Below are 17,872 nucleotides of genomic sequence, written 5' to 3'. Positions count from 1 at the left end.
TCAAAGGGGGCGTCGGCAAAGGAAGACTTAAAGGCCTCTGCAAAGTGACACAGGCATAGCCAGGCTTGTCTCCGTAGAGCAACACCTGTTCCAGCCGCTCTGCTTGCTCCTTCGGCCGCATAAGAAATGAGCCTCATGGACGAGTTAGATAATGAAGACAGGGTAGCCAACTGGGAGTTAACCGTCTGGGTCAACTGCTCAGGTAAGTTACCAGAGAGGGTATCTGAAAGCTCCTTGATTAGATCCCTCTGTAGTCTGGTGAAATGTGTCAGGTAATTCAGAGACCTTAATGTAAAGGCCGCTGAAGAAAGGGTACGCTTGCCGTACCAATCCATGCTCCTAGACTCTTTATTAGGAGGATGGACGGACGTCGAAGCCTCTGCCACATCTTGTTGGGTGGCAGATGCCACCACCATAGCATCTACAGCCACGCCCTTCGATAGAAAGTCCTTATCCGGGGGAGCCGAAAGGAATTTATTGCGGCGAGCTGGCACCGGTTCAACAGAATCCGGGTGGTCCCATGCCCTTCGAAAGATCAAATCCAGCTCATCGAAGGGCGGAGACACCCAGGAGGCGGAGGGCTGAGCCCCAAAGGCCTTGAGGAAAACCGACACCTCAGCAGAAGGGGGTTTGGACTTCCAGTCGCCTCGTTGCTTGAGGATCTCCAAGATGTCCGCAAAGGAGACATCTTCCGAGGATGACTTTGGGGACCCCTCTGCATCATCGAGGTTGGTATCCGAGGTGAGAGACTCATCAGGGGAGTCGACGTGTTTCCTCTTACACTGTTTCTTCCTGGGAGGTTCCTCCAAAAGTGTGTCGGAGGGACCTCCAGGAAGAAGGGAACCCCCAATGGGGGTAACCTCAGGCCCAGGGGCCCCACTGTCGTGAGGCAGGGGGATTGCAAAGGCGCCAGTCTCCATGCCCAGGGAAGGTGGTGGTGAAATGGTAGAAGTGGCCACAGAGGATTTGGCCAAGGCACTCCTCATGGCCTCGAAGGCTGGACCCCCAGAGTCCTGGGATGGTTCAACCCCCGAGGCCACAACGGCAGTCGGAACCCCTGCAGCCGACGCACCGAGAGGGAGGCACGGAACCGAAAGGATCGGGCCCGAAGCGTCCCCCCGGGGCCGACAGAGGAGGTCCGCGTACCGAACCCCGACCCAAGGGACGGGGTTGGAGTTAGAATCGGAACCGACCCGATAACCTACACCGGTTCCACCAACACTGACTCCAACGGCGCCGAAGCTGTTGGAGGAGGAATCGATGTAGCAGGATGGGAGATCGGCTCCAGAGCCAACTGGGCTGGAGCCGAGATCAACTTTGCAAAGACTGGAGACTGAAAAAGCCTTTGAAGCACCCTGTCTAAGTCCGAATCGGACATCCTCGATGACCGAGAAGAGACCGACCGGGTCTGAGTCGACTTCTCCGCCGGCTCCGAAAGACTGGGGGACCGGCTCCGTAATGGTTCGAGAAGTATCGGCGCCGAGGGAGACTCCACTACAACTGCAATTTCCCTCGGAGCCAATGTGGACTTCGGCACCGAAGGGGAAGAGTCTGAGCGGGCAACCCCCATCGGTTCCGAAGGCAGTGGAGCCGATGGAGATGACTCGTCTCTCGACGCCCAAGCTCTCGACTCCGAAACCAGAGGAGTCGAAGCTGGAGACATCGAGGCAGACCGTTCCGCCCTCGGCTCCGAAGTCCGTGGAGCTGATGGAGAAGCCTGCCGAGACTTTTTTGCTGCCGGATCCGACGGGCTGGTCAGAGCCGAAGACTTTTTCTTCCTCGAAGGTGAAGAAGAAGATAGGGCTTCCTCAAAGGAAGGGGTAATAAGCCCTTTCAAGATCAACTTATTTTTCCTCTCTTGGAGGACGCGAGAGGAAAAAGCGTGGCAAACGCTACAGGACTCCTGAAGATGCTTCGGGCCCAAACAGTAGACACATAAAGAATGGTCATCCGTAATGGACATTTTATAACTACATTTAGAATACTTTTTAAAACCTGATGGTCTATGCTCTTTAGACATGGTTATATAAACAATAAACACCGACTACCAAAAAAAAGTTAGCACAAAGACAACCTAGACTCTAACTAAAACGCCTAGGATAGGGCTAGGCCCCTCTAACTTAAACGGGACCGTTAATTACCAGAAAAAAACACAATTTACCACAAGAAAATATCAAAAACCAATCACACAACAACAAATAGCTGTTAAAACAGCTTTTGGGTAAGTTTTGACAAAAATTCAGACAGAAAGATTTCTGACTAAAGATACTTAGCTCAGCCAAGTCCGAGACCACGTCTATTCTGAAAAGCGGCAAACGAGATCTGGGGAAGTGGTAGTGGTGCATCCTGGGATATGAGGTAACTCAGCCAATAAGAGACTGCGTTCTATTGTATAGCGGCCGAGTCGGAGCTGAGGATCGGCTCCGAACCCATCTGTAGAGAATGTAGGCGAGATAGGATCACATTACATCCTGACTTTGTCCCAGATGAGGAAAGTTAAGTTAGCAGAATGGATACCTACTGGGGCTGGCATGCCACAGAGAAGCATGACATGGATGTGCCTGCTTGTTGATCTTTGGGGAAGGGTAGAATGATGCGACAATCGAGTCGGCCATTCCTTGTACTTCACTCAAGACAAAAATGCAGAATGGAGTCCATGGACTAGACAATGTGAGAAGGTTTTGGCTAACATCCTTGCTTAGGGACAGGGTAAGGTCACTTGCTCACACCTAAGTGCAGGCACTGTTGTCTAAAAATGATATCTGCACATAGTTGGTAGGGACACTTGGCTGTAGTATGACAGCCCAATTTTCTCTACACATCTCCCAACTTAAAGGGGTTCGTATGCCCCAGTGACCAAGTCTTCTTGTCCAAATGGATGGGACCCCCCATGAAGGGATATGCTTGGGTGTTCCTTGAAGCAATGGAGGCAGGGAAGGAAGGAACTATAGAAGTAGCAAGGGATATGAAATTATGAAATCATAAATTAGCTGTCCAAACCACAAAACGATAGAGAGAGAAAAGAAAGACTATAACACATAAGACTTAAGTCTTCAGTGGGATTCCTAATGTATCGCAGTTACATAGTGGAGAGGCTCTATCATTCAGTAACATTATGCTGATCCTTGTTTTTACAGAGAAGACTTCAGACACTGTGCCAGAACTGTTTGGCTGTAAAGAGACTGGTACACCACATTTAGGTAATGGGATTCAGAAGGAGTGCTCTAACAGCTAAACCATCAGCTTCTGCTAGACCATCTTCTTATCCACAAGGTCTACGTAACACACCTTAATTTCTCCCACATGAATATTGACACATGTTTGGGGCTGGTGTGAATATCATTTTCCTGGGGAGGTGTCATACTGGTGCTGCTGGTCTTCCCAGGGCCTATCCCATGTAAGTAATCATTCCACCTCAGGTGTCAGCTTATATGGAGCTCTATGGTGATTCATGCGCAGATCACTGTACCTCACCCGGGAGCACAGCCCCACCCAGTGAAAACACACACCCCCACATATTACTGGCTTGCATTAGGGATTGTTTGGCAAAGTGTATTCAAGTGCTCTCCCTCCCAACAGGATGGTTATGCCATCTTTCCTCCCTGTGCCATCAAGTGCCAAACTGCTAAAAATTCCACTGTGCTACTGGCATAGTGTGGAAACAGCCCATGTTAATAAAGTTAGCTATGTATTGCTAAGGTTATGGCATCCAGGTCCAGGGATGTGATCATTCCCTTGCAATCCACATTCATCACGCCAATTATTGAGTATATTGCCACATTCAATATGTAGTTATCCAAACATTTGACAAAACATGAATGCTCACAATACTTTCTTACAAAAAAAATCAAGGGTCTAAGTCTTAGAAACTATGTGAGCTTTCTCAGAGCCTTATCATACAGGATCCTGTGGGGTGATTAGTACCTCATGTTCATAGCCTCAACAGACCTTATCCTTTCACATGTATTGCACTGTCAATTGTTGAGTAGGGGCATAAACAGCCAATCAAGACACTTCAATCTCTTTTGCTACATAAATGACATGTTGTAGGGACAGATATGTATCACAGAGAATACCTTTTCTTTGGAATCTCCTTTCTTTCCATATAATGCAAAGTATGTCTCTTACACTATTCAGACATAATCTAGATGAACAGAAGGGTGACTGCAAATTAATCCCCAGTTTAAGATCCTCACCCCTCATGAATAGGGGCAACATGCAGATATTTTGCTTGTCTCTGGGTTAGTTGTAGTTAAAATATATGTACTAAAGCCTTCATGTGAATGTATGGCTAGGTTTCTAAACATCCTCATGGATCAATAGTCTAGTACGTACCTAGGAGACTACAGACCTATGAACATATGAACCACTGCATAATTTTGATGATTGCAGAGGCTACTAAATTCTCAAGGTAATCCCTAAGCAAATGCTAACCTCACAGCTTCACCTGCTTGTCAGCACTGGTACTTCATATTCTTAGACTTCCTTCATTACCAGTGCCCCACCTGTATGTCAGCACTGGCACTTCATACAATTCAGTTTCCTTCATTACCAGTGTTCTACCTGTATGTCAGCACTGGCACTTCATACAATTCAGTTTCCTTCATTACCAGTGCCCCACCTGTATGTCAGCACTGGCACTTCATACAATTCAGTTTCCTTCATTACCAGTGCTCTACCTGTATGTCAGCACTGGCACTTCATACAATTCAGTTTCCTTCATTACCAGTGCTCTACCAGTATGCCAGCACTGGTACTTCATACAATTCAATTTCCTTCATTACCAGTGCCCCACCTGTATGTTAGCATTGGTTCTTCATATACATAGATTTCCTTCATTAGTAGTATACCATCTGTATGTCAGCATTGATATTTCTTACAATTCAGTTTCCTTCATTACCAGTGCCCCACCTGTATGTTAGCATTGGTTCTTCATATACATAGATTATCTTCATTAGCAGTATACCATCTGTATGTCAGCATTGATACTTCATAGGTTCATAGGAGATTAATAGGCTAATGGCTTAAGAGCTTTTACAAGCCTAGCCAATATAAACAAATTTTTCCCAATATATGGTGCCTAGGGGGAAAGAGGATGGCATGGATTCGTGACTATGCCTTGAGTATCTTACAGACTGCCCCTGTCCATAGGGAACACAGGCACTACCTCAGATGTGAATTTACAATTTCTCATCCATTGACCCAAACTGTGATTACAGAGGTACAGGGAATGGCCCTGATTAATATGAATAGGATGCCTGTTCCAAAGAAAGGGCAATCTCTGAGACACGTATCTGTCTCTCCAGCTTGTTTTGTTTGAGTCCCAGACTAAGTTTACATCCCTAGAACAGGTAAGCCTCATGCTGCTTAACTTGTGCATGTGTAGCAGCTCCATTCAGGCTGGATTTGTGAGTGCCTTGTAGGTCAGGCATAGGTAACCCATTAATAATCAGTAGAAGACATAGTAAAGGGATAAGACTTTTAATCTATCCATATAGGACATGTTGTTCTTAGCCTTATTTTCTATGTAAGAAACCTCTGAGGTCACTCCTGCTGCTGTAAGTGCCTAGTCAAGTACATTTAAAATGCTAAGTTGTACTCAATTATTGGTTTAATGAGGGTCTCCCTACTTCAGTAATCTTACTGGATCTATCAAAGGCTTTTGACACAGTTTCACATACCAAAGTGCTAAACCAACTAGCAAATCTAGGATACTCCCTAAGGTCTCTTACTTGGTTCTCCTCTTACCTAAACAATATGGAACAATCAGTCAGATGGCATAATGAACAATCAGAATGTCAGGCAAACAATATAGCAGTCCCACAAGGATCCATTCTAGGACCCCTACTCTTTAATACGCTCATCAACGATCTTCACAAAGCTTCCCAACAAGATAGACTCATCCAATACGCTGATAGTCATCATCAACCTCCAATAATTTCTCAAACGTCCTAACAGTCACACAAAATACATTCACGACCACAGCGTCCTGTCCAATTAATGCACAACTATTGTTCAATCCCCCAAAAAACAAACTTTTAATTTTCTTTACAAAACCACCAGATATAGATTTAAAAATCTTTTCACAAGATAACACAGAAATTGAAATTGTGAAGATGGCAAAATTATAAGTCATAACAATTGATGATAAACTCACCTTTGAGTCACTTATTCTCAACACAATAAAGAAAACTCACTTCAAACTAGGCAAACTTTAGCTTTATAAACTCTAACTAGACAACCACACCAACATAAAATTTGCCAGTACCTTAACTATCCCTTTTCTCTTATATGGAATTGCCATTTTTACTAACCTTCACTCATCTCTTAGCAATAAACTACAATCCTTCTGTTATAAAATTTGCCTCAGGGAAGCCTAACTGCTCACACCATTGCCAAGGAATTTCAGAATTGAACTGGTTTGAATTTTTCCACTACCTCAGTTATACACAGCTGACTCTAGCCCACAGACTAATTTTTAAACCCAACACCTGCCCAGCAGTCCGCTCCATCCTCCAGACATATTCATCCTGAACTCTTAGATCCTCCAACAAACAGCTTTTAAATTTAACCAAAACCAACAAAAGAGCTGGACAAAGTCTATACTCCCATAGCATTGCTAAACTATGGAATACCTTATCCCTCCCACATAACTCAAACTGACTGTTTAACAACCTTAAAATAAGCATTAAAAAGCCATTACCTCAATAACCCCTTTTGTCCCTGCAAAACAAACAATAAGCCACTTTAAACCTGTCCCTTACTTAATGTATGTGAAATATCATAAATCATATTCGATAGTGGATGGCAACTAAATTTCTGTCTTGTACATTGCTGTGCATTTTTTTGCATTAGTATAAACTTTGAATTGTACTGTTATATTTTTCTACATTTTAATGCATGTAAAGTAATATGCTACTTCTATTTCTGTGAAATGTCATTTTTTGTTAAATTTGTGTACTCTGTATTCATTTTTTATGGAGCTTTTCTCCCCAGGTCTCCACTGAAAATTGGTTTCTGACCCAATGGACTTTCCTGGTCAACAAATGTCAATAAATAAATAAATTAAGTACAATAGGGCTATAATTTCCTTGGATCTGGATGCCATACCTTTTCTTATAAGTTGTGCCACATAAAAGGACTTCCTCACCACTGTGGACACATGGCAGTCAAAGATCAGACTACTATCTAAAAAAACCTTAAAACTAACTGAAGGTACAAACAATAAACTCGGTAAAGAAAAATTGTGCCCAAAGACTCAAAAACATCCACCAGAAGCTAGTTTAGTTTAGTACTTTCATTTGTTTAATGTATGAACTTTTTCAGAACAAGAAGACAAACTAAGCAGCAAATAGACAAAAATATGTAAAAAACATTAAATGACTAACCAATAAAAATGAAGAATCAATAAAAACCCTAAATATAAATCATTTAAATACATAAACATCCAATAAAAACAGTACAATAATGATTAAATAACTCCATTTGTAAGCAAATATTTAATGTTAATGACTTCATTCAAGCCTAGTATATGGCCAGCGCTTAAAGCAATCTTCTATTTTAATTCTTTTATCTCTAAAGCAGTGTTAAAATTATCAATGAAAAGCATAGGGTCTACACTATCTAAAACAGAAAAAAAATTACATTCACTAGCATGTTTGGACAGTGTATTAGTAAAGTCAATTTTTTAATGGCAGCCCAGTGTTCATAAATTCTTTTGTATAGTGCTCTAACTGTTTTTCTCACATAGTAACTTTCACAGTTCGAACAGTTGGCTAAATAAGCCACCCTTGCACTTTTGCAACTAAATCTTCTTTTGCTCATGACAGTTTTCTGTAGATGTTTAAACTAAATACTCTGTACTGAATTAACAAATGTACATTTAGCTTATTCAAACATTTTAGATGCTCATGAGTTCTCTCCTCTCAATATTGGTATGGATGGGGTCCAGCGAGGAGAATGAGAGGAGCCAATTCCAATCTGACTGTTAATCAGACCCAAATGAGTACTGAAGAATTCAGTTTGGCTTCACCTTTCCAGATGCATTCACAAAGAATGAACACGAGAACAGGTGGGTTAAGAGGAGTTAAAATGAATGGACCCAAAGAATGAACATGAGAACAGGCGGGTTAAGAGGAGTTAAAATGAATGGACCCAAAAAGAGGGAGAGGGGACGAAAAAAGGTAGTTTCTCATTGTCAATTGTATAATTTAACTAATCTTGTTTTAACTTTAGAGCAAACGTGTTTTAGGAAAAGAGTTTTCATTTATCCCATCTAGAAGAGGTAAAATTGTCAATTTAGTTTTAGATCTTTAGCTCTAAGTCAGAGAATTAAATTGAAAATTTATTCTAGATAGAATTAAGAAATGTATACATTAAACGAATGAAAGTGTTAAACTAAACTTGCTTTGAATGGGTGTTTTTGAGTTTCTGGGCACAATTTTTGTTTATCAGGCTGCTATCTATCTGTGCACCTAGATATCTTACCTCTGAGTCTACTCTTAGAGGTATGCTATTGATGTTGTAATTTGCATGTGTATTTGATTTCCCAAAGGGTATGATAATTCATTTTTTCACATTTCTTTTTAAACCATGGTCCTGTCATCAATCATTTGCTTGTCTAGACCCTCCTGAACGATATCTACATTATTGAAGGATTCAATGATTGCCCCCAGCTTGCAGTTGTCAGCAATATTACCTATGTCATTACTGATCAGGTCCATGATTATTCATTTCATGGTCTTACATATAAGACTGATCAGTAATTTGCCTGGTCAGTAGATGGTCTTCCTTTATGCAGAGGAATGACTGTTGCTATCCTCCATTCCATTCAGGACAAAGCCAGTCCAGAGGCTGTGGTTAAACAGAGATCTTCATTGTCTTGAAAAGTCCTGATTTAATCTGTTTAAGAGGCAATGTGGTATATCATTAGACTCCACTGAAGCCATGATTTTAGCTTTAAAGATCACAGTGACAGCCTGTTCTTTGGTGATAATTGGCGATGTAGTGTTGGAAGGTATTTTTTTCGGAGAACTGGGGTTGATAGGGAGGTGAAATTTGAGCTGAATTGTCAGCCAGCAGACTTGCTATATTTTCTAGATGAGTATAGGTGATGTTAACTACAACTAATTCCACAAATTGTTGGGTGTTGCCCTTCAAACTGCAGATTTAACAGAAAAATGCCTTACAGTTATCTTTAGCTGTGGAGGCTATTTTTCTGTCAAAGTTGGCTTTCAGAGACTTGAGTAGTTACCTAATTCACTTGTTTAGACTAACAAGAGAAATGTTGCTCTATTGTGCACATTCCCTCTTACTTCTCAACAGGACTTTGCTTCTTTTGTTGTACAACCTATAATACCAGGAGTCCACCAGGGTGGCTTGTTTTTGGAGTTTGACCTGGGTTTATTTCAGTCTGGTACTGCTGTTTCTATGCATTGTTTGTATAGTCATGTAGGGTATTTGTGTATACCTCTGCACAGGTTTTTGTTTTCTGGATTTGGCAGAATATGGAAACTAGCTATGCCATCCCTTAATAGGTGATAATTTACCTTAGATAAGTTCTTAAAGTTTTTGGGGTTAGGTGGGGTGACTGATTTTACTTTTATTTCAAGGGAGACCACTTTCTGATCTGATATTACCAGTGCGGACATCACACTGGGGGAGGAGGGAGGTACAGCACTCCCATTTGTGTGAGTATCAGATCTAAGATATTTGTTCCCCTAGTGGGAGTGCAGACTAGCTTCTACAGTGCATTTGAATTTACAAAGTCAAGAAATGGTTGGGTCTGTATGTTAGGGGTTATGTATGCCTCCCAATTAATGGAGGGGTAGTTGAAATCACCCATGAGTATGGTATTGGGTTGGATGGGGCTAGATGGTGAGTGATTTTAGTAACTTCAGATATGATGCTTGGGAATTGGTTCATAGTGGGGGACCTGTAGCTAGCAAGAATATGGTATTGGATTTTTCCCATAATTAGTTGGACATGGAGTATTTCACGCATGTCATATTCTTTGACCAGCCTTGAGGCGTGCTTATCCTTTATGTACATAGATACATCTCCACCTCCTTTTACTCTTTCATATTCAGTGGTTGGTCAGAACATATGAAAGGCATTACAGCCATGCACTCCCAGAATGCTTTCCATGGCTTTGAACCATGTTTCATTAGCTGCAGAAATGGCAGCATTCTCCAGGGTGAGGAGAGCTTCCAGTGAGTGCAGTTTCTTGTTGAGACTCTAGCATTAGGCAATAACACCTTTAACTTGTTCTGAGCAGCATTTGTTTATGATGGAAGGTTTGTCTGTTTAGCAATACCTAAAAGAGGCACTATAGGGGTGGATAATGTTTTGGCCATTATCTGAAATTCTAGAGGTAATAAGTGAAGACCATCCCTGGCAAAGCAGCATGCCTGGCAACCATGTCCTCCCAGGCTGACAAGTATTGGACCCCTTTGGAATGACACCAGTAGCTAATCCAACTTTAAAAGTTGTGATCATTTTCTGCTGGTATTGTGGCATCATCTTTGGAGCTCAATACTAGGCTCATATCTGCCTGTAAAATGTATTCTGAGAGCTCAATCCTGTGTCTCTCTCTTTATATAGACCAAAGGGGTAAGTCTCAGGTCATTCACATCCACATGGACTATGACTGAGTCATACTGGTATTTAGAGGTAAGTGAACTGAGTACTTGCATGATGTGGTGGATCCTGACCCCTGACAGACAACTATCTGTAGCTTTCTCCTTATCTATCCTGGTAAGAGGAGCATCAGTGTGTCTCTTAATGAATTCTCCCATGACCAGAATATTGGGTTGAGTGTTTCACCTTATGGGCTTGATAGTTGAGACACAATGCAATGTAGCTTTATGTGTTGAGATGGGAATTCTCTTTTTTGTGTGCATATAGAGTTTCTGAGGACTGTACTTATGAGGCCTTTGAGGTTTGAGTAGGTTACATGTGAGCATCTCCACATATTTGGGCCTATGTGTGTGTAGTCCTTTGTGGGTGTGATGAGTGATGTGTGTCAGCTGCTGACAACCTGTTTGTTGCTCCTTGTGTCTATTTGTGAGAGTCTAGCCTCCAGTGTCAATGTTTAACTACATCTCTCACATACTGTATTTATCCATTTGAGAATTAAGTGATTGTCAGTGTACATAAGTCAATTGTTACATTGCTTCAAGAAGCCCATGTCCACCAAGCCAGATGCAGAGATAGCAGGAATGTGCCCATCCTGCTTGCAGGTCCTAATGTATACTTGTAAGGGATAGGAGTGCAGGGTGTTTGTAATCAGAAGAGGGAAAGGTGCTTCACTGGTATAATCTGCAGCTACCTAACCAGCAATGCTGCCCAGTAGCCAAACTGGATGCTGTCTGAGCAGCAATAGTCCTGAATGCTATAATAAGGTGAGGTATACCTAAATACTCCTAGCTAAATGCATAAATGCTGCTCACCATGCAGACTAGTTGCTCTATGAGAGATGTGGGACTGAGGTAACATCCTGAGGTATTATTATAAGGAAATTTTTAACTTTTGGTAATTGCACATATACAAGGCATGAGTAACTGCTACTGCAAGTTTTACACCACGTCCTAAGGCCGATCAGATAACCACACAATGAGCGTCCTGCCAATTCCCAGCTCAGATAGGTGAATTCAACCCTCTCCTGCCACAGGAGTACAGAGTTTGACCCTCTTAATGTCAAATGACTGGTTTGGAGACCAAATGTTAAGGAACCACAAACAGATGCCTAATACGAACTAAAAAACACTAGATACAATATATTTCAGTGCAAAATGGTAGCCTTTACTGCAGTTTGAAAATGCAACTTTAAACTTTAACAAAGTGTAAAAAACAATACATAGTATAGTAAACATTCACAGTATAATGAAAATAAGCAATATTTCCAGATGTTTGTATCTATACAAGGCAAAGGCACAGCGAGCAGCTCCATGCAAATGTGCCAAATTTATACCAGCAGTGGAAATAAGAAAACTGACTATTGACCTGTCTGACCATTAAAATGAATACACTTAGAACCCTTTTGTGCGATTCCCAACTCAGATAGACTAGATCAACACCTCCTGCCAGTAGATGAATAATCCCAATCCTCCTAATGTAAAAGCAGGTGTGAATTTGCAATTGTTTCCACAATGAAATTTTACCACAAACAAATTTAAGCTTAAGGAAAGGCAATAAATAATTGAAGATAACAGCAGTGTACTCTAATCAGCTTATAAAAATGTGATTATTCAGTAAAAGTACTCAATTTGTAGAAATGAGCCAAGAACCACTCAGTTGTGTAGAATTTATAAAGGCACTAAAAACAATATAAGCTGATGAATATGTCCTCCCACCAATAAACAACTACATGCAGGAATCTCTAGTGTGTTGCCCCTACAATACAGACCAGCCTACTATCTACTACCACAACACATAAAATCCTCTATTCTCTTGATAAAAAAATGTAGATACTTGCTTGCTAGAGTGTAAAAATACACTACTTTATCCAACAGCTAGCTAGATAATGAATTCAGGGCAAGTAAATCAGTACAACAGGCAATGATAGGCAAAATAAGCACAACGAAAGGCAAATAAATAATTCAATATATAAACATCAGTGTAGGGAGGGGGGGAGCTTATAATGCTCAATTTACAATAAAGTTCAGCAGCTCAAAAATCAGAGTTTGAAAAGCAGATCAAGAAATGGGAGGGTGGGCTAAAATAACCAGCAGGGAGTCAAAAACAGTGCTTGTAGATTTTGCTGGCCTTGAATCTTATCAGAAAAGACAAGACCACATATATTCTCTATGCATTTATGTATCACTCAAGAAACAAATTAATCAATGGGAAAAGACATGTGAAATGTGCAGCCTGGGTAATTTAAGTGTCTATCTGCCACATAGAACAAAAATTCCAGGCCAAGAAGATTTTTCAAAACAGAAAACAAAACGGAACAGGTAAACCAGAATATAACTCTATCAGTTTAAGCAACACATAGATAAAAAAAGAGATTTAATTTCCTTACCCAGCAGGGAGTTACCAACAGTGCTTGTAGTTCTTGCAGGCCTTGAGTCTTATCAGAAAGGACAAGACACCAAATATTCTCTGTGTATTTAATTATCACTCAAGAAACAAATTAACCAATGGGGGATAACTTGTGAAATTTGCAACCGAGGTAATTTAAGTGTCTATCTGCCACATGAAACAAAAACACCAGGCCAAGCAGATTTCTCAAAACAAAACACGATGGAACAGGTAAAACAGAAAGCAGCTCTATCAGTTTAAGGTGGGTATTATCTGTAGGTTTTTTGCCTTGACACACACACAAGCAGGGTTTGAGTCTCACAAGGGATAATTTGGCTAAGCTTAAAATGGCTTGCAAGGGCAGGTGGCTTAGTACTAACCTACTAACCTATGAACAGTCAAAAAAATAACAGATTTATTTTCCTCACCCAGCATGGATTTACCAACAGTGCTTGCAGTATTTGAAGGTCTTGAGTCTTATCAGTAAAGAGCACTTCATGCACTTACGACTTTCTTCATTATTAGTGCCCCACCTGTATGTCAACATTGAAATGTCATACACCTAGACTTCCTTCATTACCAGTGCCCACCTGTATGCCAGCATTGGTACTTCATACACTTAGACTCCCTTAATTAGCAGAGCTCTACCTGTTTGTCAGCATTGGTATGTCTTGCTTTTAGACTTCCTGTATAACCACAGAAGATATGCAGGTGGAGCTGCAAGTTCCTACAGGGTGGTGGTATTATGCATGTGTAACAGGGTAACTCAATGGTGACAGTTGCAATCAAGCTGTGGAGTTATTAATGTCTGCAGTACAACCTGGTTGGGCTGAGATTTCTCATTCAACCTGATATTGCTTGAAAGGTAGACTATAATAAACAGTGCTTTCACTCCACTGCAACTTAATCAAGATATTGAATTTGTGGCATTTAGTAACAAGATTAATCAGATTAATTTTGCTTACTGTTCTCTTTTTGATTTAGACCTATGAGTTTACTAAATGTGAAATAATTATTTATAACAATTTTGCAGGCTGTGAAAATGATCACAACTAAAGGGTAGTATTAGGCACAGTCTGGGCCTGAGGAGACAAGCATAGATCTTATGCCAACCTAAAGGAGAAATCTGTATACTTAAGGAAGCTAGGCTGAAGGATACACTTTTTCGTATTTGCAGCTTATCCTTCTATCACTTGAGTGTCCGAATGGTACATAGCATTAGGAGAATTCTTTTGTACTCTTTCCGGAAATTTTGATTTAGGACACCATAAACAATACCATTAAGACAATTGTTAAATGATGCAGTAAAATAACCAAATACAAACAACCATGGAGGAAATTGAAAAAATATTTTTTTTGAATTAAAGCCTTCCAGAAAGCCAGGTATGCTGAATGGACTCCAGCAAACTGCAAAAAGAACAAACACTGCAAACATGGTAAGGAAGTTACGTACTTCAGCAGGTTTCAACTTCTGTTTGTTCTCCTGTCTAACTCTATACTTTGCCTGAATAACCAAGATCCAGATCTTCGAATAACAGAAGATCACAATGGTAACTGGTATTAAGAAATGCAAAAATCCCAGTGCAATATTTAAAGAAGGATTTACTGCAAACATAAAAGCACAGAAATGTACCCTTTCATCATACTGTATAACATCACAGACTGTAATAGGTATAATCAAAATAATGCTGAACGCCCATGTCAACAATACGTAGAAGCATGTATTTCTCATATTGTACAGCTTGTCATATTTGAGGCTGTGACAGATGCAACAGTAGCGGTTCATCGCAATACCCATGATGCTGTAGACAGTTACAAGAAAGCTTAGAATGTGAATGACAGCAGAAATCTTGCACTGAAGGTCTCCCAAGATCCATTTGTTATAAAATGTAGCAATAGAAACTAAAGGGTATGTGTACACGCCAACTATCAGGTCCCCAGCTGATAAGCTAATCACAAAGACATTACCTGCAAACATTAAAATAATTCATTTTCAGAATCTGAAAATAAAATTTACAGAACTCTGTTGTGAAACATTATATTGTTTATTTCAGTGCAAAAAGTTGTATGAACACATTTTACTGATGCAAGGGAAATGTGAAAAGTACATAATATAAATTTAGCCAATCCAGTTGTAATGAAATCTACACTGACATGAGTAAGGTGACAATCTTTTCCTACACATTTGCTTCCCTTTCTCTCTATATTACATTATTTAAAACTTCTACTTATAAAATTTTAGAGAGGCAATCCATGATCATGCAATCAGAGAAAAGTAATATTATTAGCAGTGGTACAGCCTAAAATAGCAACAATAATTATAAGACTTGGATTGCTGCATAATACTCCTAAGATCCAACTTCCGATTGACAACATTTTGCTATACATTTTATTAAGGACTCATTTTGTGACACAGAGAGTCTAAATATTATCAAATAAAGCTTTGCTGACATAGCAGTATAACTGAAAAAGCATACTATTGTATGGAGAGACAGAGGTGAAGGGTAGAATGCAATTTATTCAGAAAAATTGTGTCAAATGGGGTTGAGCAAGGAGGAGGTGACAGTCAGTTGCCTATCAGGTGCCAGGATCTGCCACATAACACATGCACTCAGGTCACTCCACAACAAGTATAAATATGACTCAGTCATTGTCCATGTGGGTGTGAATGACCTGAAATGTACTTCCCTGGACTACATGAAAAGGGATGTAATGAAACTCAGATTATGTGGCTAGGCAGGTATGGCCCTATCCCTGAGCAGTATTCCACCGTCACCCAGAATGATACCATAGTATGAGCATAAAATGATTGACTTCAACAATTGGCTAAGTTTCTTGTGTCATTCTTTGACAATCTGGTATCTCACTGGATGCAGATGGTGCTGACACTGTGGCAGCAGGTATAAATGCTTTGACACATTTCTTTTGGAGCCCATACAATATAGGGATTGAATCCAAGTCTATGTGATAGTGTTAATGCAATGAAATCATTATTTATACTACACTCACTGTGTGTTCGTGTGTGCTACCTTACTGCAGCATGTTTAAGCCAATGAAAAGCCATTTACTGTCGCTTGGCATTGGTACATGATGCCAAACTCCAAACAAACACAGATGCCAGAAAGTGAAGGGTTCCATTGTTTTTTGGTTTACTTCTGTGTGTTGTGTGTTTTGACCAGATTAAAGGTGTTAAAATGTTGAAGATAGGAAAGAGGTGAAATGGTAGGCAAGCAGGGGGGAGAACAAAGGAAAAGCCATACAGGAATGTGCAGGAGAGAGGTAGGATAGAACCATAGCTATGAAGTTCTCCAACAGTGTAATATGAAAATATGGTACAGACTATTAGCTGAATTTGGACTGTCATCTCAACAAAGAGGGGTGACAACAATGCAATCATGTTGTGCAGCCAGTTGGACTGAATCAAGTGTGTCAAGAAAGTAGTTAATGAAGTGGAGAGCTATGTATGGGGCAATAAATATATGTATATATATATATATATATATATATATATATATATATATATATATATATATGTATATATATGGGTCCACTTTCCAATCTCAAAGTATTGAAATTTCAAATTACAGTATTTCAAGACCAGAATGTCGAAAGTCCACTTTAATGAATCTTCATTTCCTAAATCTGTGATAAGTGTGTTGCGGTGTGTAGTTTATTGTCTGCTGTCTCTTTAAGTGGAATGTGTTTTAGGATTCTGGAAAGACGACCAATGTCTGGTCATGTACGGAGATTCAGGTAGGTGTTTAGTTTTGTAGGACTTTGGGTATATATGTGTTAGGTTTTATATTTTTGAGGAGTTGCAGGTTTATTTAGTTTGGGGTGGGTAGGTGGGAGTGTGTGTTTGTTAATGCTGTAAGTGATGATTTTTGTATTTGTGTAGTGTGTGTGTGTGTGTGTGTGTGTGTGTGTGTGTGTGTGTGTGTGTGTGTGTGTGTGTGTGTGTGTGTGTGTGTGTGTGTGTGTTACTGAAGAGTGTAAGTATGAAAGTGTACAATGGAAGTGTAGGGCACAAATAAGTAGGTTTTGGGTTTTTTCAAGTTAGGGTGAACTCGGAGTTGGTATATATAAGTAGCGTGCGTATGCTGAGTGCAGCCCTCCACATGCGGGTGCAGGGGGCTTTCCCCTTGCAAATTGATATGCTTGTTTTATTTATTTTTATTTATTATTGTTTTTGTTGTTATATTGAGGGAGGGTTGTGTTTTTCGCGTTGTTTTATTGTGTATGGTGTTTTGGTATTGTGTGGTTTCGTGTTGTTAGGTTTTCAAACTTCTGGTCTCAATATACTGAAAACTGAAACTTTAGTATTTTGAGATTCAGAAGTGATCCATATATATATATATATATATATATATATATATATATATATATATATATATATATATATATAGGGTCTACTTTATATCATTGAAAAATGAAAATCTCAAGTGCTGACATCAGCGAAAATGCAAATTGTCGAAATCGCTAAATATATATTCCAACTCTGAAACAGCACTACAGTGAGGAAATGACAAATATCCTGATCTCCACTGTACTGCGATCCAAAAGAATTAATTTTGACATTCTGCATTTTTGCTGATGTCAGCGATCAAGATTTTAGTTATTTGATTATATAAAGTAGACCCTATAGATATATATATATATATATATATATATATATATATATATATATATATATATTTATATAATTATGTGTATATATATATATATATATATATATATATATATATATATATATATTTTTTTTTTTTTTTTGGGACAGGTGCCCTTTTTCTTTTTTTAACTTCAGTTAGAGAGGAATGTTGGGTGAGGGACATGAGGGGACATAGGTATT

The 17,872-nt window shown here is 39.9% G+C and overlaps 1 protein-coding gene across 1 annotated transcript in view; it reads right to left on the bottom strand.

The window, feature by feature from the left end:
- Positions 1 to 14,212: 14,212 nt before the first annotated feature.
- The window catches only part of LOC122808296 (melatonin receptor type 1C-like), a 106,999-nt gene continuing 103,339 nt past the window's right edge, over positions 14,213 to 17,872 (bottom strand). The window contains exon 2 of the mRNA XM_044079261.1: positions 14,213 to 14,991. Coding sequence (XP_043935196.1) covers positions 14,213 to 14,991 — 779 coding nt within the window. The remainder of the gene's footprint in view (positions 14,992 to 17,872) is intronic.

Source organism: Protopterus annectens, chromosome 8.part0, assembly GCF_019279795.1.
Source record: "Protopterus annectens isolate FY-2018-M chromosome 8.part0, PAN1.0, whole genome shotgun sequence".
In the NCBI taxonomy this organism is placed as follows: Eukaryota; Metazoa; Chordata; order Ceratodontiformes; family Protopteridae; genus Protopterus; species Protopterus annectens.
The sequence above is the reverse complement of the archived record's forward strand: the minus strand, read 5'-3'. Positions and strand labels throughout refer to the sequence as shown.